General features: G+C 40.8%; 1 protein-coding gene across 2 annotated transcripts in view; it reads right to left on the bottom strand.

Moving 5' to 3' along the window:
- Positions 1 to 22,006, bottom strand: part of paxip1 (PAX interacting (with transcription-activation domain) protein 1) — a 140,593-nt gene that overhangs the window by 94,566 nt on the left and 24,021 nt on the right. For both annotated transcript variants that reach the window (XM_072254061.1, XM_072254062.1), the window contains exons 3-6: positions 18,264 to 18,307; positions 17,773 to 17,836; positions 16,770 to 16,883; positions 3,901 to 4,563 (exon numbers count right to left, since the gene is read on the bottom strand). In XM_072254061.1, coding sequence (XP_072110162.1) covers positions 3,901 to 4,563; positions 16,770 to 16,883; positions 17,773 to 17,836; positions 18,264 to 18,307 — 885 coding nt within the window. The remainder of the gene's footprint in view (positions 1 to 3,900; positions 4,564 to 16,769; positions 16,884 to 17,772; positions 17,837 to 18,263; positions 18,308 to 22,006) is intronic.

Genomic DNA, 22,006 nt, shown 5'->3' with positions numbered 1-22,006 from the left:
CAAGGAATACAAATCCAAGTAGCCTAATCTCTCCTGAGAGGACAATCATGTTTGTCCTAGGAATTAGCTTGCTGAATCTTTTTTGGATGGCTCCAATTTTTTTTAATATAAAAGATATGGAGACCAAAACTATCCTCAAGTGTTCAAGTTGTGCCTCATCAACACTTGTGCAAACGTACCGAAACTCATTTCTAAAACTCCAACTCCATTGCAATAAAGATCAACACAAACAAGAGAAAATCTGCAGATGCTGGAAATCCCAAGCATCACACACAAAATGCTGGAGGAACTCAGCATCTATGGAAATGAACAAACAGTCAACATTTTGAGCCGAGACCTTTCAGCAGGACTCATGCCATTTCCCTTCTTAACTGTTTGTAGGGCCTGCTTGTTAATTTGAATAACTAGACGCTCTGTATTATACACACACACCCTCTCAACATTTAATGATTTGCCCTTTTATTCTTCTTACCAAAGTCCATGGCTTCCAACTAAACCACATTAAGCCTAGCAAATGCAGATTTCACCATATCACTCAATTTATATCCCATTGCAGAATCTCAATTCCCTCAGCACAAAGTGCCCTTTCATCTATTTTCATATCAGCAGCAAACTTGGAAAGCTTACACTTCATTCCCTTCTCCAGGTCATTAGTGAAGCAACTGGAAGTAGCTAATCCTAGTGCAATCCGACACTATTACAGTTTAGAGCATTGAAGTTCAAAGTTCAATTCTGGTGTTGCCTGTAAGAAGCTTATACATTCTCCCAATTACAGTGTGGGTTTCGTCCGGGGGCTCTGGTTTCCTGCCACAGCCCAAAGACGTGCTGGTTAATAGGGTAATTAACCAGCACGTTAATTGTCCTGGGATAAGGCTAGGGTTAAATCAATGGGTTGCTGGACGGCACAGTTCATTTGGCTAGAAACTCCTGTCCCTTGCTCTATTTCTAATAAATACCCCAAGGAACCTTTAAGATCTGGCCACGAGTTACAGGGGCACAGGAGAGGATGAAGGCCCATCTCTGACCAAGATGAGAAGAAATTTCTTTACTCAGAGAGGCAATAAATCTTTGGAATTCTCCACTCCACACTGACAACTGTTGTGCAAATATACTCCAGACAGACAAATAGTTCTTTGCACACTAATTAAATCAAAGGATATGTGAAAAATCTGGCAGGAAAGAGCAAGGATTAAGCCTTTTGCTTAAAAATTACTAGCCTGGGCTATTAATTCAAAATACAAGATCAAACCCCAGCACAGAATGGATGGAATTTGAATTCACACAATTAAATTTTAGAATTAAAAATATTAGAATTGATGAACATGAAACTACCATTAAAACACTACCTGGCTCACTAATGCTTTAGCTCGTGTATTCTGTGCACGTCCAGACCACCAGAAGGATGGTTGAATCTTAGTTGCCCTCTGAAACAGCCCTGCATGCCATGCAGCAGTAATCTGGTTTGAACAATTAATGCTGGACCAGCCCACATGCATTTTCTGTAAACAAACAATAATCAACCATACTTGTGCTGATAACAGAGCAAACTCAGAGTCCAGCTGGCCTGCTTTTGAGCTATTTCTTCCATTATCAAAAGCATACTTTGGCAAGACTGACTGAGAGCCATCTGGACACCTCCACATTACTTAAAATAACATCAGCTATAACCATTACAGGTGGAGGCGGCTTATGGGAAGACTTCCGATATTTCAATCTCAACTTGCATCTTCTCTGATTAAAGTACAACCCTCAAAGGCAACTCTGATTGCATTTTCGTCCTTTAAAAAACCATGTGCATGCATTTATTATTCCAATAATGTACTTTCAAATTTACTACCAAAACCAAAAAGTGCATTAAAAAAAACTGCAGTTTCAGGAAAGTAGAAATCTAATTGAAAAAACTGGAAATACTCAACAGTTCTAATTCAAAGTCATCAACCTGAGATTTCTTTCTCTGCAGAAGCTGACTGCCCTACTATGTATTTCTAGAATTCTGTTTTTACTTCTATCAAACCTGAGTCTGGCAGCTTAGTTCAAAGCCACCAGAGTTTGACAAAAAAAAAAGACGTTTGTGATTAACAGTCACCTCATCTGTCAAGAAATTAAATTCTAAATTAACGATTTGGTTATTTATGATGATGAAGCAGTAAAATGCCTTAACACATTGCAGGAACAGTCAAAATTCTAAAAGTCACATTAGGAAACGTGGAAACAACAACCAAGCTGACCGAGAGTCACACCTTGGTATGGTAACTGCTCTGCCCAAGACTGCAAGAAATTGCAGGGTTGTCTGCGCAGCCCAGTCTCCCACATGAATCAGCTTTTCCTCTATTGATTCTGTCTGCATTCCCAACAGCTTTTACGGAGATGTAACGTAGAGATTTTTTACTCCTCATGTATGTAAAAAGTCAATTCAATTCAACATAAACAAGGATTCCTTCCACCTCATTCACCCTTTCTTCTACCACCTACATATCGAGCAACAAATTTGAAAAGCTTGAGGGCACATACCAACAGGCTCAAAGACAGCTTCTATCCTGTTATCAGGTTCTTGAACGCACACCTCATGTGCTGAAGATGAACTCTTGATCTCTCAGTCTGCCTTGTCATGACCTTTACACTGTACTTGTCCAGCTGAACTAAAGTTCCTCTGCAACTGTAACATTACTCTACTTTTTGCTTTTTCCCCCCATTGACATACTGGCATAGGGAATAATCTACTTGGATGGAATGCAAATAAAACATTTTCACAAAGACAAGAGGTTCTGCAGGTGTTGGAGATCCACAGTAAGAGACACAAAGTGCTGGAGGACTTCAGCAGGTCAGACAGCATCTGTGGAGAAGAATAAAGAGTTGATGCTTTAAGCTGAGATCCTTCATCAGGACTGGTAAGAAAGGGGGAAAGAGACCAAAACAAGAAAGTAGAGAGAGGGGAAGAAGTACAAGCTGGAAGATGATAGGTGAAGCTAGATGAGGGGAAAGTAAATGGGTGAGGGGGAGGGAATAAAGTGAGATACTTCATCCCTCCCTACCCCCCCCAGTGAAAAGATCAAGGGCTGAAGAAAAAAATCCAATTTAAGAGGAGAGTGGATCATGAGAGAAAGGGAAGAAGGGACACCAGGGGTGATGGGCAAGCAAGGAGAAGGAAACGGGTAAGAGGAGCAGGAATGGGCGGGGGGGGGGGGGGGTTGAAATCACCAGCTATTGGAAAAATTGCTATTCATGCTGCAAGGTTGCAGGCTTCCCAAATGGAATATGAAATGCTGTTCCTCCAACCAGAGAGTGGCCTCAACATGGCAGTAGAGGAGGCCTTGGATTGTGTGTAGGTGTGGGAATGGGGAGTGGAATTAAAATGGTTGGCCACTGGGAAATCCTCCCTGTTGCAGAAAGGTATTTCCCTGTATCTCAGTGCATGCGATAACAATAAAATCATTAGTCAACATGATCACGCATTGCAGTCCATTTGCCAAATTGTTGCCAACAAACTTAACCCCTATACTCCTTTCCAGGCTACTCCTCACAACTTGCTAAACTATGCATTTTTACATCATCAACATATCTGGCTACTGTACACTTGTGCTCTTCACCCAGGTCTTTAGTACATCTTGCCACACACCAATTTATTTAGATAATAAAAATATGGATGGAAAAATATCAACAATTGTGAAGAAAGTTGCCATTTCTCAACTCCTTTGGATCACTGCTTTAAATTTAAAAATAAAGAGAAGAAACAATTATGATTGATGGATTGGAATTAGATGGGTTGCAGGATGGCATCATGGAGACCCAAGGCCCAAATCCATTAACTACAACACAATCCCCATTTAGTGCTCCATTTAAAAAGAGATTCCAGATCAACTTCTTACGTCCCATTTGAAGAGAAGGGAAAGAATCACTTACTTGTGCAACATTTGATGGTCTGGAGATTTGCTGAATATCAGCATTGTTAGTAATGTTTCTTAGTGTCCTGACCGCAGGGCTCCAGGCCGCAACCATTTCTGGCCTCTCAGGACCCTGCGGTACTTGCCCAGGACTAATCACGCTGTTTCTGGCTTCAGGGACAGAGACAGAGCCAGGGACTGGCGGGACATTGGCGCACAAGTTAATCAGAGCAGAGTCCTTCCCATGAATGAGCCGACGCTTGGCAGTGGCAGACGGTGGGATCTCCGCTGGTGTCCAGTTCAAGTTCCTCTCTTGCTTCTCAGGGGAAGAGTCCGAGGAGTCATCAAACATTATTTCCCCTGTTGATTTCTCAGGCTTGTTGTCCCTCTTCGGTGAGAAGCCTGACATACTCAGCGGTGAACCTCCCCGTGATGACACAGGGCTGCTCTTGGCTGAGCGTTTGTCATCCCCACTGTCCTCAAGCTCAGCATCTTCCTCATTTGCAGCTGGTTCATCCATCTCCTCCTCCTCCTCTTCCTCCTCATCCTCCTCTTCTTGAATAATAAGGCGTGGGTGATAGGTGGACTCATCCTTCCGGGATTTCTCTGCAACACAGTCCTCCACCCAGTCCGGCGATACAATTTTGATGCTGCTCTGTTTCAGAGCGCAATTATATTTTTCCTGTTAGAGAAGAGAGATAAAAATCAGTTAAGTAATGATACTCAAGGATTTGGAGCTTTATTTCATTTTCTTTCTTGCATGTGAAAATCTTGGAATGTGAATGAGGGAGACCCAAGAGTTATGAAATCTTTTATTATTCTTTTATTTTTCTGCCTAATCCCACCAACTTGCACCTGGATCACAGAGCTCCATTATCCCTCCCAACCATGTATCTATCCAAACTTCTCAAGTTTTGAAATCAAACCCTCATGCTCCCCTTAAATATTTCATCTTTCACCCTTAACCTATGACCTCTGGTTCTAGTCACCCAACATGAGTGGAAAAAGACTGCTTGCATTCAAATTATCTTTATAATTTTGTCTATCTCTATCAAATCCCCCTTCACTTCCTTTGCTCCAAGGAATAAAGTCCTAACTTTTTCAACCAACATCCTTGTAAATTTTCTCAGTACTCTTTCAATCTTACCTTTCCTGCAGGTAGGTGACCAAAACACAATACTCCAAATTGGGACTCAATGTCTTGTATAATTTCAACATAACATCCCAACATCTGTACTCAATACATTGATATATGAAAGCCAATGTGCCAAAAGCTCTCTTCGCTACCCTATCTGTGATGCCACTTTCAAGGAATTACGGATCTACATTCCAGATCCCTCTGTACTACTATACTCTTCAGTGTCCTACAGTTTACTGTGCAAGTCCTAGCAACACCTCACACAGGTCTGTATTAAATTCCATCTGCATTCTTCAGTCCATTTTTCCTAGATGGTCCAGATCCTACTGCAAGCTTTGATAGCCTTCCCTGCTGTCCACTAATCCCCAAATCTTACTGTCATCCACAAATTTGCTGATCTTATATATATTATGGAGATAAGTTCTGGGGAAAATTAAGAAGAGTTTACACCAGCAGGCTGAAAGTAAAAAGAAAAGGAAATCAGGGAGCTGGTGTTAACAAGATAAGCAACAATTACAATCAATTTTCCAGTACCTGCAAGACAGGCATGGTCAACATTTCATACATAGACAATCAGAATATCTTTTGCGGACTGCTATTAAGCTAACAGTAGCATTGTGGTTAGTGCGACGCTGTTACAGCTCGGGGGTGTTGGCATTCGAAGTTCATTTCCGATGTCATCTGCAAGGAGTCTGCACATCCTCCCTGTGGAATACGTGAGTTTTCTTTGAGTCCTCTTGTTTCCTCCCACAGTCTAAAGACATACTGGTTAGTAGGTTAATTGGTTAGGGTTAAATCTTGGTTTGCTGCGCAACGCAGCTTTAAGGCCAGAAGAGCCTATTCGGCACTGTATCTCTACGTAAATAAATAACGTTAAAAACGTAAGAATAAATCTAGTTACTATTCTTTATAAAATAGCAAACACTTACATGAGATTCCTCCCACTTTAAATTTTTCATATAAACAATAAGGAATGAAATAGGTTATTTCACTCACATTCTCTACAAGAATAGCAAGTAATTTTGAAAATCTGAATATATTCAACTTGGATAACATCGTTCACACAAATAAATGCTTTATGCAGATCATACTGAAAGAAAAGTGGTTAGATTGAATATACAGTTGCAAGAAAAAGTTTATGAACCCTTTGGAATTACCTGGTTTTCTGCATTGATTACTAATAAAACGTGGTCTGATCTTCATTTAGTCACAATAATAGACAAACATGATCTGCCTGAACTAATAACACACAATTGCACTTCTTCTCATCAATACTGAACATACCATAAAAACAATCACATTTTAGGTTCATAAGAGTATGTGAATCTCTGGGATAATGCCTTCTATAAAAGCTATTTGGAGTTAGGTGTTCTATCAATGATACTAGATTGGAGGTGTGGGTTGTAGAGGTGTCCTGCCTGATAAAAAAAAAAGACACAAAGTCAGGTTACTGTCAGAGCCTGCTCTTCTCAAGAAACCTCTGTCTTTCAGAGGACCTTCGAAGAACTGTAGAGATACATGAAGCTGGAGAAGACTACAAAAGCATTTCTAAACACCAGTCCACAGTAAGAGAAACTGTCTACAAATGGAGAAAATTCAGTACTGTTGCTACTCTCCCTAGGAGTGGGCGTCCTGCAAAGACCACATGAGGAGCATAACGTTTGATGCTGAAGGAGTGAAGAACCCAAGGGTAACAGCAAAAGACTTGCAGAAATCTAGAGAACTTGCTAGTCTCTGTTCATGTGTCCACTAGGAGAAAAACACTGAACAAGCAAGTTTGCAAAAGACCACCTGGATGTTCCACAATGCTTCTGGGAAATGTCCTGAGGACAGATGAGACAAAAGTTGAACTTTTTGGCAGAAATGCACACTATGTTTGGAGAAAAAAGGGAACTGCACACTAACATCAAAACCTCATCCCAAATGTGAAGCATGGTGGAAGGATCGATATGGTTTAGGGCTGCTTTGCTGTCTCAGGGCCTGGAAACTTTCCAATCGTTGAGGGAACAATGAATTCAAAATTATATCAAGACATTTTACAAGAGATCGTCAGGGTAGTGGACCGTCACCTAAAACGTAAAAGAAGTTGGACGATGAAAAAAACAATAATCTGAAACCCAAAAGGAAATCAACAACAGAATGGTTTAAAAGAAACCATGTTTTGGAATGGCCAAGTCAGTCCAGACCTTAACCCAATTGAGATGCTGTGGCATGACCTGAAGTGGCTGTTTATGTAAGGATCCCAGAAATACTGATGAACTGGAATGATATTGTATGGAGGAATGGTCTAAAATTCCTCCTCACCGTTGTGCAAGTCTGATCAGCAGCTACAGGAAACGTTTGGTGGAGGGTATTGCTTCTAAAGGAGGTTCTACCAGTTACTAAATACAAGGGTTGACATACTTTTTCCAGCCTGGACTGTGAACGATTAAACAATGTGTTCAATACAGACATGAAAAGTACAATTGTTTGTGTGTTATTAGTTTAGGCTATTGTGTTGGTCTATTATTGTGACAGATGATAATCAGGCCATATTTTATGAGTAATTAATGCAGAAAAACAGGTAATTGCAAAGGGTTCATGAACTTTTTCTTGCAACTGTAAATAACCTTAATTCTAGTTAAATTGACTGAATTTTGTCACCAAGGTCACGTTCAATCTCCAATTCTACCTTAAACAGAATTTAACAAAGCCCTGTTCCGGAGACTGGAGTGTCAAGATCCCACTGAAATCCAAATACAGTGCTCTTCAGTGGAAGGCCTGCAAGCCAATGACACCTTCTACAAACCTCAAGACTGGTTCTTTGGAGCTGGGAGCTGGAGCCTGGGCCAGAACCAGGAGCTACAGATGTGCATGCACAACCACAGATTATGCAGTATAATATATCGTAAAATATAGTGGTTGGCATATTGGTTTCTGGCTAAGATGATCTTTGCTTGAAAAACAGTGCAAATGACTGCTCTATAACATTGCTAAGGGCCTGCATTCACCAACCTTCAGAAAGCTGAAAACTTCAACCACAGAATAAACATTATTGTTTATAAACTCTTAGCTATTCCTCACCCTGAACTGTTGAATACTTTCATTGTTTAGCTGTAGAAAAATTACCCAAAGGAACATGGCATTAGAACACAGCTGGTGAAATTTATTTTTGAAAACCACACATAATTTAGCAGCATCACAGTGATAATTCATCAATGCATGATCCAATATTGGCAAAACCATTGTTGGTAGAATCTCAGATGGTGAAGAAAGGGCATACAGGAGCAAGATATACCAGTAGGTTGACTGGCACTCAACGTCAGTAAGATGAAAGAGCTGATTGTAGAAGGGTAAGATGAAGGAACACATACCAATCCTTGTAGAGGAATCAGAAGTGGAGAGAGTGAGCAGCTTCAAGTTCCTGGGTGTCAAGATCTCTGAGGATCTAACCTGCTCCCAACATATCGATGTGGTTATAAAGAAGGCAAGACAGCGGCTATACTTTATTAGAAGTTTGAAGAGATTTGGCATGTCAACAAATACACTCAAAAACTTCTATAGTTGTATCGTGGAGAGCATTCTGACAGGCTGCATCACTGTCTGGTATGGAAGGGCTACTGCACAGAACCGAAAAAAGCTGCAGAAGGTTGTAAATCTAGTCGGCTCCATCTTGGGTACTAGCCTACAAAGTACCCAGGACATCTTCAGGAAGCAATGTCTCAGAAAGACAGTGCCCATTATTAAGGACCTCCAGTACCCAGGGCATGCCATCAAGTAGGAGGTACAGAAGCCTGAAGGCACACACTCAGCAATTGAGGAACAGCTTCTTCCCCTCTGCCATCCGATTCCTAAATGGACACTGAATCTTTGGACACTACCTCACTTTTTTTTAAAAATATACAGTATTTGTTTTTGCATATTTTTTTAATCTATTCAATATACACAATTGATTTACTTGTTTAATTTTTACTTTATTATAATAAATGCACGGACCTCCAGTAAGTTGGCCACAGCAGGGGTGATTGATCAGTTCATGGACTAAGGTAGAAGGAGATGAGTTATACTTCTCGTTACATGCACGTGCAGTTCAACTCTTTCAGTGATTATGCAGAAAGTTTGAAATTAATAACTCATCTCCTTCTACCTTAGGCCACAAACTTATCAATCACCCCTGCTGTGGACCATTTTCTGGAGGTCCAAGACACCGACTTCTACAAAGAAGGGATCCGTATGCTCCACGACTGCTGGACAAAGGAGGGGACTATGTTGAAAAATAAATGTGCTAGGTTTTCTAAAACTGACTCCTTCTACCTTAGGCCACAAACTTATCAATCACCCCTCGTCTGTATTTTTTTCTCAGTTAGATTATGCATTTCATTGAACCGCTGCTGCTAAGTTAACAAATTTCACATCATGTGCTGGTGATAATAAACCTGATTCTGATGTTTCTGCAAAAACCTTGCAGTCAACATTACCAAGATCAAAGAACTGATTGTGGACTTCAGAAATGGTACAAGGGAACACAAACCAATCCTCAAAGGGATCAGGAATGGAGACAGTGAGCAATTTCAACCTCCTCGGTGTCAATATCTGAGGACCTAACTATTGATGCATCAAGAAGGCAAGACAGCGACTATACTTCATCACCTCCATCATCGGTACTAGCCTCCATAGAATCGAAGACATCTTCAAGGAGCAGTGCATTAGGAGGGCAGTGTCCATCATTAAGGATACCCACCACCCACGACATGCCCTCTTCTCTTTGCTACTGTCAGAAAGTAGGTACAGATGTCTGAAGGCACACAATCAGTGATTCAGGTGCAGCTTCTTCTCCTCTGCCATCCAATTTCTAAATGGTCACTGAACCCATGAAAACTACCTAATTTTTTATTTCTGTTTTTTCCTTTGCAGTACTTATTTTAACTTAACTGTTTAATGGACATATATACTTAATGCAATGCATGGAAACTGAACTCCCTTCAGACAGCGAGAACTACAGAGGACCAGGAGGAGGTCTGGCCCCTACAGACGTGGCACAAAGGCCCACCAGTGTATGGATGTACCATGGTGCTCATGAACCAGATCCCCAGCTATGGGTAAGTAGCCCCACTGCCTTGCGGACAGCCTCGGGAGACACGAAGGCTACAGGAGTAAACCCAGATAGTAAATCTGGAGTGGAGCCCCTAAAGGCAGCTGGACGTCTTTGAACATCCTTCTGGCAACTCCTACAGCCAAGTTAGCACAAACGTACTGCTTCATCAGCTTTCCTTTGGACTACACTGGTGAGGCCGAGAAAGGGATCTTGACGACTGGGCATCTCAAATCTCCATACCTTTCCCACAGGCTTGTAATGATGATCATCACCCATCACTCTACAAAACAGATGGATGCCAACCAACCATACTTAATGTAATTCAGTATTTTTCCCCCTGTATACTTATCAAGTATTTCATTGTACTGCTGCCATAAGGTTAACAAATTTCATGGCACATGCTGTTGATATTAATCCTAATTCTGATTCAGTGCTCAGGACTGGCTGGACAGATTGTCACCACCGCTCACAGTAACGTCATATTAAAAAAAGAGCCATCCAATTGTTTTCTGCGATTTGCTCAGCTAATCTGTGGCACCTTCAGTCCCCAGAGTTGTAATCATTGCAAGAGCAGTCAAGGTGGAATGACCTAATGAGTTTTGCAGACACCAACGTAGAAACAGAAAACCTAAAGCACAATACAGGCCCTTTGGCCCACAAAGCTGTGGCAAACATGTACTTACTTTGGAAATTACTTAAGGTTACTCATAGCCCTCTGTTTTTCTAAGCTCCATGTACCTGTCCAGCAGTCTCTTCAAAGACCCTATCGTATCCTCCGCAACCATCATCGCCGACAGCCCATTCCACGCACTCACCACTCTCTGCATAAAAATTTTACCCCTGAAATCCCTGTACCTACTTCCATGCACCTTAAAACTGTGCACTCTTGTGATAGCCATTTCAGCCCTGGGAAAAAGCCTCCGACTATCCACATGATCAATGCCTCTCATCATCTTATACGCCTCTCATCCTCTATTGCTCCAAGGACAAAAGGCCAAGTTCACTCAACCTACTCTCATAAGGAATACTCCCCAGTCCAAGCAACATCCTTGTAAATCTCCTCTGCACCCTTTCTATAGTTTCCACATCCTACCTATGAAGTGACCAGAACTAAGCACAGTACTCCAAGTGGGGTCTGACCAGGGTCCCATATAACTGTTTCATTACCTCTCAGCTCTTAAATTCAATCCCACGGTTGATGAAGGCTAATGCACCGTATGCCTTCTTAACCACAAAGTCAACCTGTGCAGCAGCTTTGAGCGTCCTATGGACTCGGTCCCCAAGCTCCCTCTGATCCTCCATACTGCCAAGAGTCTTACCATTAATACTATATTCTGCCATCATATTTGACCTACCAAAATGAACCACCTCACACTTATCTGGGTTGAACTCCGTCTGCTACTTGTCAGCCCAGTTTTGCATCCTATCATCTCTGACAGCCCTCCACACTATCCACAACACCCCCAACCTTTGTGTCATCAGCAAATTTACTAACCTGCCCCTCCACTTCCTCGTCCAGGTCATTTATAAAAATCACGAAGAGAAAAGGTCCCAGACAAGACCCCTGAGGCACACCACTGGTCACCGATCTCAATGTAGAATATGACCCGTCTACAATCACTCTTTGCCTTCTGTGGGCAAGCCAATCCTGGATCCATAAAGCAAGGTCTCCATGGATCTCATGCCTCCTTACTTTCTCAATAAGCCTTGTAGGGGGTACCTTGTCAAATGCCTTGTTGAAATCCAAATACACTACATCTACTGCTCTTCCTTCATCAATATGATTAGTACCTCCTCAATAAACTCAATCAGGCTCGTAAGGCATGACCTACCTTTGACAAAGCCATGCTGACTATTCCTAATCGTGTTTTGTCTCTCCAAATGTTTATAAATCCTGCCTCTCAGGATCTTTTCCATCAACTTACCAACCACTGAAGTAAGACTCACTGGTCCATAATTTCCTGGGCTAGCTCTACTCTCTTTCTTGAATAAGAGAACAACATCTGCAACCCTCCAATCCTCTGGAACCTCCCCCATCCCCATTAATCATGCAAAGATCATTGCCAGAGGCTCAGCAATCTCCTCCGTCACCTCCCACAGTAGCTTGGGGTACATCTCTTCCGGTCCCGGAGACTTATCCAACTTGATGCTTTCCAAATGCTCTAGCACATCCTCTTTCTGAATGTCTATATGCTCAAGTATTCATTAAGTACCTTAGCTATCTCCTCCAGTTCCATACACATTTTTCCACTGTCACATTTGACTGGTCCTATTCTCTCATGTCTTATCCTCTTGCTCTTCACATACTTGTAGAATGCCTTGGGGTTTTCTTTAATCCTGCTCGCCAAGGCCTTCTCATGGCTCCCTCTGGCTCTCCTAATTTCATTCTTAAGCTCCTTCCAGCTAGATCTTCTGGATACCCAGCTTTCTGAATCTTTCATAAGCTTTTTTTTCTTCTTGACTAAATTTTCAACAGCCTTTGTACACCATGGTTCCTGTACCCTACCATCCCTTCCATGTCTCAGTGGAATGTACCTATGCAGAACACCACACCAATATCCCCTTAACATTTGCTACATTTCTGTCGTACAGTTCCCTGAGAACACCTGTTCCTAATTTATGCTTCCAAGTTCCTACCTGATAGCTTCATATTTCCCCTTACTCCAATTAAACGCTTTCCTAACTTGTCTATTCCTATCCCTCTCCAATGCTATGGTAAAGGAGATAGAATTGTGATCACTATCTCCAAAATGCTCTTCCACTGAGAGATCTGACACCTGACCAGGTTCATTTCTCAATACCAGATCAAATAGAGGCTCTTCTCTTGTAGGCTTATCTAAATATTGTGTCAGGAAACCTTCCTGAACATACTTAACAAACTTCACCCATCTGAACCTCTTGCTCTAAGGAGATGCTAATCAATATTTGGGAAATTAAAATCTCCCATCACAACAACCCTGTTATTATTACATCTTTCCAGAATCTGTCTTCCTATCTGCTCAATGTTCCTATTACTATTGGGTGGTCTATAAAAAACACCCAGTAAGAGTTATTGACCCCTTCCTGTTTCTAACTTGCACCCAGAGACTCAGTAGACAACCCCTCCATGACTTCCTCCTTTTCTGCAGTCATGTTGCTATCCCCGATCAGCAGTGCCATGCCCCCCACCTCTTTTGTCTTCCTCCCTGTTTTTTCTGAAACATCTAAAGCCTGGCACTGTAAGTAACCATTCCTGCCCCTGAGCCATCCAAGTCTCTGTAATGGCCACAACATCATAGCACCAAGTACTGATCCACGCTCTAAGCTCGTCCGCGTTGGTCATGAGTCATCTTGCATTAAAATAGACACATTTCAAACCATCGGTCTGAGCATATCCCTTCTCTATCAACTGCCTATCCTCTCTCTCACACTCCCTGCAAGCTTTCTCAATTTGTGAGCCAACCATCCCTTCCTCCGTCTCTTCAGTTTGGTTCCCAACCCCCCAGCAATCCCAGTTTAAGCACTCCTCAACAGCCTTAGCAAACCTCCCTGCCAGGATATTAGTCCCCCTCGGATTCACACCTGCCTCAAAAGAATTCCCAATGATCCAGAAATCAGAATCCCCGCCCCCTGCTCCAATCCCTCAACCACACATTTATCCTCCACCTCACTCTATTCCTATACTCACTGTAGCATGGCACAGGCAGTAATCCCGAGATTACTATCTTTGAGGTCCTGCTTCTCAACTTCTTTCCCAACTCCCCGCATCTGTTTTCAGGACATACTCCCTTTCCTACCTATGTCCGCGGTACCAATAGGTACCACGACCTCTGGCCGTTCACCTTCCCACTTTAGGATATCGTGGATGTGATCAGAAACATCCCAGATCCTGGCACCTGGGAGGCAAACTACCATCCATGTTTCTTTCCTTAGTTAGGCTTTAAGACGCAGAGGGATTAAGAAAAAGAATTCCAAAGCAAAATTTCTGAGCTGTTGATAGCAAACTACATGTCCAAAAGGCGAGATAAGAGAGAAAATGTGGAACAGGGTTGAATGGCAGGAAGGAGGAATGCAGAACAGAAAGGAGGAAGCGCACAAGGCAGAGAAATGGACTAGAATTTGAAAAAAAACATCAAGCTGTTGTCGGACTAGAAGTAGTGCACATCGGTAATTTCAAAAATCTATGCAGCTATGTCTTGTGCCAAGAGTGAAATATATTTTGCAGCTCTATTCTACTTGTGAAGTGGTTTATATCCAAAAGACTGATAGAAACCCAACAGTAACGCTTCACTGATAGTGACAAGCAACCTAGAATTAATGATAGCACCATAAAACATTAAACTACTTCCTGATAGAATGAAAAAAAACATCGGTTTTCGCTAATAAAACGCTGTAAAATGTAAGTGCTAAGGCAGGATAACCATACTTGGGCAGGTCACAAGCAGCAACCCCAGATGTTACTATTGTTACCCAATCAATGTGGCAACAAGCCATTAAATAAATGTTTATGGCCACAACACAGTCTGTCTCGTGGACATTTGCTTTTAACAACTGGCTGTAAAAAGTAGATTTTATGGTCCAGCACATACGGGCCATTGAAGTCCGCTTGAAAGGCAAGTTCGATACATCTGAAGAATGAGCCATTAAAAGATTTGGACTTCAAAAACAGCAATTCACTCATTCAAGATAACAACATAGATAGGGCAATTTCTCTCTTAACCAGCAACACCATTTCCTCCTGCTCCAACACAAAAAATATTGAAACTACTGGGGAAAAAAAAGCTTCTTTTTAAAAAAAGGATACTGTCTTTCCTCTGTAGGCCAGTATGGCACAGGAACAGGCCCCTTGGCCCACAATGTTGTGCCAAACCAGCTAAAAAGCAAATCAAAAGCCGCCAAAAACTAATCCCTCTAACCTACACAATGTCCATATCCCCCATTTTCCTCATATTCATGTGCTTATCGAAATGTCTCTTAGAAGTATCTAATGTATTTGCTTCTACCACCATACCAGGCAGTGCATTCCAGGCATCAACCGCTCTGAGTAAAAAAAAACTTACTCCTCACATCCCTTTTGAACCTATCCCCTTTCACCCTCAATGTATGTCCTCTGGTATTAGACATTTCTACCCTGGGATAAAGATGAACTCTGTCTAATCTATGCCTCTCACAATCTTATAAACCTCTATCAAATCTCTCCTCAGTCTCTGCTGCTCCAAAGAAAACAACCCAAATTTGTCCAGCCCCTCATGATAGCACATGCCCTCTAAACCAGACAGCATCCTGGAAAACCTCTTCTGCATCCTCTCCAAAGCCTCAACATCCTTCCCATAATGAGGCGACAAGCACTGTATACAATACTCTGGATGTAGCCTAACCAGAGTTTTATAAAGTTGCAACATAACCTCTTGACTTGACACAGGATCTTGGCCCGAAACGTCGACTGTACCTCTTCCTAGAGATGCTGCCTGGCCTGCTGCGTTCACCAGCAACTTCTACGTGCGTCTCTTGACTTTTAAACTCAATGCCTTATCTAATAAAAGCAAGCATTCCATAAGCCTTCTTAAGCACATAAATATTTCAGAACCAAACATTTAAGAGGAAATGATTTCAAAATTAGAGCATTTTTATGGAGTAAGAAGCAACTGTTTCCATTGGCAGTGGGATACAAAACTAGCAAACACACTGGTTAAAAAAAAGCCTAAGGAAAATAATGAACACAGCATGATCACAGGGGATACAGAATAGAATGAAAAATTATATGAATGGAGCATTAACCCTGAAGAGACAGCTACATTGGGGGCTGCAGTTCTGGTTTTATTTTGTTATGTTCCTATGGCTCATGGAAGTGTGAAGGAAGAAGATTTAATAATTATGTTATAAAGGGGATTAGATTGTAATAAATGTGGAAACCTGGCAGGGATCTGGGAAAGGAGAAAGTAACAGACAAAAGTGAAGACTGTCATAAAGTATGACTACCCATATCCATCAAGTAGACCTAACAGCTCATTTCTATGGTGGTAAACAAACCAAATTAATTGTGCTTCATCAGGGCAAACTCAATAACGTAGAGGTGCTTTTAAGCAATGAATGCTGGTTTTGAATTTTACAAGACTCCAAAACCTCTTCTGATTAAAATTAGACCAAAACATGCTATAACCAACCCAACAAACACTTGATTTTGATTTAGAAATATCATTTCAATGCTAAACATTTGCTGCCCAGATGCAGTGACAATAGGACAACCTTGTTTTTTGTTTGGAGGGTGTTGAGGAGTGAGGACAGAGGGAAAGATGGTAAAGGGCTAGTAGGACAAGGTGCTCTCTAAATTTGTATTTTTTTTAAGGAACACATTTTGGCTTTCTCACCCAATCACACTGCACCCAATTCTTCATCTGCTGAAAAATTAGGCAACTGGAGGTATGTGGGCATATAGACTTGTCTGGCTACCCATTTGTAGAAGAATACATCTTGTAAGCTTCAAAATTAATTATGTCTCCTAAAACAAAATGGGCCTTCCACCATTAAGGGAGAAACCAAACACAGCAGAACACCAATGCATCATGGCCCTCATTAACTGGCAAAGGAAATGCCGGCTTCTATGCCATTCAGTCACTGATGACAAAAAATGCAACAGTGTATGAAACTAATTGGAATTTCATTCCATGTGTCAACAAGATACAAAAGGAACACTCACCCCCTGAGGTTCTGGTACTACTAAATGGGTGCAAGCCTTGTTAAGTTTCAGCTGACAGTCTCCTCCATGGAAGGTAATCAAGGCCCACAATATGTTGCGATCTTCTGCAGACACCTGAAACAAAGACGTGCAAATACACGGATATATTTTAGGCACTGTTGTCAATTACCAAGTAGGCTGCTTCAATGGTAGAGGTTTTGATCACCTTCACTGGTTGAAGCACAGAATGCAAGATTAATAAGCCAATAGTGGAAATAATCCTAGATTTAATATCAGAACATTTGGATGGCATGAATGGGATTGGACAAAGTTAGCATTCATTAAGAATGTGTCTTTGTGCTTTAACAGAACTTAATGAAACAAGTAAAATAAATAAGAGTGAAAACCAACAATTTTTGAGTATAGGGACTTTCAGAAGACCCCCAATTAAGAGGTTAATGTGCAAAATTAAAGCACAAGACTGGGGGTAATATACATGCACAGACTGAAAAACTAACACTCAGAGACAGTAAATGGGTCTTTCTCCAGGTGACAGAATGCTGCAAAAATTAATGCTTTGGCCCCAGTTACAACCAGGCTCACAGTTTAATTACAAGCACCATGTTAATTATCTATTGTGGTTCAAGAAGGTGGAATGTCACCACTTTCTCAAGGGCCATTAGGACTGAGCATTCGGCTTCAACACTAAATGGATAATTTAAAAGGAATGGTGTAATAGCAATAACAAAGGGCCCAGAGATTTACATGGAAGTTGCGAAAAAAAAAGTGAAATATGTGTGATAGTATAGTCTGCACCTGTAATGGAAGTTCATTTTTAAATAGCACAGTACACTGATGAAGAGAGTGAATATTAGAATGATAGAGGTGCCAATCTTAATAAATGATTCCACTTATAACGTACTGATGGACTGCAAAGTGAATAGGTAATGTCTCAAAGTTGTCAGTCTCGAAACAAATGCTAATCTTGCTTGAGGAATATACAGAATAAACTGTAGCAACATACCCGTGAAAGGCAAGCTGTAATCCCTGAAAATATCTGTCCTCCTTCTGGTGAGAAACCATTTACTCTGAGTATTTTAAGTTAAGAAATACAAGCAAAATAGATCATGTGATTGACAAATAAAAGTGATAAAGAATAAAACTTCAGATCCCACACCCCACGTGATGAAACCACAGCATTCCACACTGAACATGTTGGCTACAATTTCTGACAAATTACAAAGGGAAGAACTTCAGAAGCTGAAGGATTTTATCCACCTGCAAATCCACATAAGTGTCAGCCATTGAACAAAAGCATTGTCACCAGAGTTCCACCCAGTGCATTTTCGTACTGAGATTGGCGTACTCATCAGACCCCCTCCCATCAAGAAAAAACAAACAAAACAAAAAAAAAAGTAATTCCATCAGCTATACAATCCTATGGCAGGGTATAACTGCAACTTTTAAATCCCACGTCCATTGAGTGTTCCTTCTCCGACAACAATGAAAGGATACGGAAGGAGCTGGCCACACTGAACTGACAAAAATACCCAGGAAGGCTGCAAAAGAAGAAAGATTAAATTAATTTCATATGTTTAATATTTTCCAGATATTGCATTAAAATGTTTGATACAAGACTAAATTATATTTAAAGTTCCACATTGCAATTTGTGCTAAGCCCTGTAATTCATTTACACACCATCCGTTCGTTATCTGTATGACATGGTGATCACCACCTTGCCGTGACCATGATTGTTCTTGCCAAATTTTTCTACAGAAGTGTTTTCCCACTACCTTCTTCTCGACAGTGTCTTTAAAAGATGGGTAATCCCAACCATTATCAACGCTCTTCAGATATTGTCTGCCTTGCAGCAGTGGTCACATAACCGGGACTTGGTGAGCGCCAGCTGCTCATACGACCATCCACCAGCTACTTCCGTGAGCTCACGTCACCGATCAGGGTGACCAAGCAGGTGCTACACCTTGCCCAAAGGTGATCCGCAGGTTAGCGGAGGGAAGGAGTACCTTACAGGTCCTTTGGCAGAAATGCATATCCACCCTGCAACCCCCATTTATACACCATATTTTTTTTTAAAGTAGGATTCAATGACATAATGGCTGGATTAGAGAACTGGCACTCTGGACTAAGTTTGCAAATACGAATTCAGTTAATTGAACAAATGCAACTAAAAACCTAAAAAAAAAGCTTTATCAGTACCAATGATACTAGTCTAACATAGCTTCAATAACAGTCTTAATAGAAGAAAAGATACTGTTTTCTTCTACTCTGGTCTCTATGTCTCCGTTAATTACTTGGCTCTTTCTCACAGGGCACCTAAAGTAGCCTAGCCCTCATTAAATATAAACCACTCGAAAAAGAAAAGCCACCACACAAACTGCAGTGGTCTCAGAAACCTTCACAGAATTAAATCTGCCCTTCCCGGCCAAACCCACATTCATGAATGAATATTTGCAACATCAAATTGCGCACCGTTTCACCCATGGCTAATTATGTTACTCAGAATTGAACATGACCCTTAAGTAAGCACAAGAGATTAATTTCAAATGAATGCATACAAATAAATAGGAAGCTACTGCTTTTGAAAGATTCCTTGCTCCTTATCAATGAAATCCTCTTCTCTCACTGGTAGAATCCCTAACATTCCTTCAACACCACACCAAAAAATCTCATTTAATATTATGTGCTCTAGTCTCTGGAGTGGGATGTCAACCTATGACTAAAATAAATACCGTGCCTGGAAAAAATATTCAGCCTCCACAACTATTTTCACATTTTACTGTCTCATTTTCTAAATTAAAAATATATTGAAGTAGAATTTTATTGTGCTCATCTACAAAACATTGTGCATCACGCCAAATTAAAAGAAAAATTCCAAAACCTGTGCAACAATTTATTAAAAATTAAAAACCAAAATTGAGGCTAATAAGTATTCATCCCATTTGTAATTATGTTGCTAACTTTCTTCAGGTGCAATAAACTATTACCTTGCCCATTCAACCAATTTGTTTTCAATGAGTTCATAAGAATAAATAATTCCTCTCCCTGTAACATCCAACAGTACAGATTATCAAAACACCAAACCAAAACGAAGACAAAGGAGCATTCAAGATAAGTCAGGGAAACGATAATAGAGAAGCACAAATCTGGGGAAGGATACAAGACCATCTCAAAGGCACTGAACATATCTCAGTGCTCAGTGTACCCCATCATGAAAAAGTGGAAAAAATATGAAGCCATAGTAATGCTGTCTAGGTCAGGCTGCCCCTCTAAACTTACCTGCCAGAGAAGAATTGTACTTGTAAGGAAGGCTACTGTGACGCAAACAGTCACTCTGAGTGAGCTGCAGAATTCAGTGGCTATAATGGAGATGAAGTTGGTGGCTCCGCAATCTCCAAGGCTTTGCACAAAAGGCTATTTATGGAAGAGTGGCAAGGAGAAAAGCCCTGGCTAAAAAAAGCATATCCTTGCCTGTAAAGACTTTGCAATGTCTCACTTAGAAGCTACTACAAAGATGTCAAAAAAGTTCTTGTGGTTGGATGAAACCGAAATGGAACATTCTGGCCTCAACACTAAGTGGTACCTGTAGCGTAAATTGAATACTGTGCATCTGCCAGGTAACACCAACCCTACTGTAAAGTATGGTGGAGATAGCATCATGCAATAGGGATGTTTTCAGCAGAAGGGACTAGAAATCTGGTCAGGATTGATGGGAAGATGAATACTGCGAAATACAGAGATTCTGGATTTTAAAAACTGCTAGCCTCTGCCAGAAAGCTTAAGCTGGGGTAGAAGCTAGTCTTTCAGCAGAACAAGGACCCAAAGCATACTGCCAGAACGACCATGGAGTAGCTTCAAGTGAAAAAATGATCAAAATCCCTGGGTGATCAAAATCCCTCATTTATGTCAACAAATGTTGGTGGACTGCATATACTTTGCAACAATCGCACTTTACCATCCACAATTTACCATAGCAGCTGGGTCTGATCTGGTCTATGACAGAGCTAGGGCACAATCTGGACTTAGCTGAAGTTAATGTTTTGCTATACAACCTAACTTCAACAACCAATCTTTTGACCTGAACATGGACTACAAATTAAATTTAAAATGCAGCTCTGGACAACAGGTTCCTAGAGCTGTGAACTAACAGATTGAAAAAACAGATAATGCTGATTAACATTCATTTTGGGTGCCTGGACTGTGGTTCCAAAGTAGGAGGTGTGAAAATTATATGGAATTCAGAGGAAGCACTGTAGATACATTGCAAATATAGGATTGTCTTTTGATCTTTAGCATATAAAATAACATGCAATATCAAATCGAACAGGGTTCTTCCTTCAGTGTCCCATTCTGTCAAATAAGACTACTTTATATATACCAACTGTGTCTCTCCAGTGACTTCGTTCATATTACAATTGCACTACTTGCAGAAGAAAATTGGAGGAATGCATTTCTGTATAGACAGACAAATGAAACATCATTTATTAAGTAAGTTCACCAACTTGACAGCTGGTGTACTCCACTGAAAGTTAAGTGACATTATTTGTAATAAATATTTTAACTTAAGACAGAGATGAATTCCAATGGCAGTGGAATATTGATTGTGATTTCACTGGGAGCATTAGGCACAACGCAACAGCAACCATGAACTAATGGGAAGCAGGCAACAGAGTGCAAATAAACACTACTGGAATCCAATAAGCTGGTTCAACGAGAATTCATCATCTTTGGACTGTTGAAGCTAATATTCTCAAAAGAAAATGCTGCAAGTTAATTGTGATGAAATTCACTTTGGATTAATCTGTTTTCCATCAGGATGAACAAGTTGTTAAACAGACTTGCACAGCACAAGTTTATTTGTTTGGGGAACAACTGTACAGCAAAGAGCTCTGTGCCACAGAGAAATGTAAATATATTGCTCTCATAAGAACAGCTCTAAAGGCAGAGCATGGAAAAAGAAACAAAAATTTGCAAAAAAAGATAATGAAAAGGGTTCCAACCACAACCAAATAATAAAAAATAAACAAAATAAGAATGGATGCTAAGTTCATCTGTAAACCAATCAGTATGGTTTATTACTGTTGCATATACCAAGATGCAGTAAAAAAAAGTTTTCAAGCTGTCCTTATGGGACAGCAAGGCAGTCATGAACAATCCCATATACATCCTCCTGCTGCCAGGACATAAATTATTTCCATATAAAAGGTCCATAGCAGATGCCATTTCATTGGCTCTTCAC

The sequence above is a fragment of the Mobula birostris genome, chromosome 3, assembly GCF_030028105.1.
Source record: "Mobula birostris isolate sMobBir1 chromosome 3, sMobBir1.hap1, whole genome shotgun sequence".
In the NCBI taxonomy this organism is placed as follows: Eukaryota; Metazoa; Chordata; class Chondrichthyes; order Myliobatiformes; family Myliobatidae; genus Mobula; species Mobula birostris.
The sequence above is the reverse complement of the archived record's forward strand: the minus strand, read 5'-3'. Positions and strand labels throughout refer to the sequence as shown.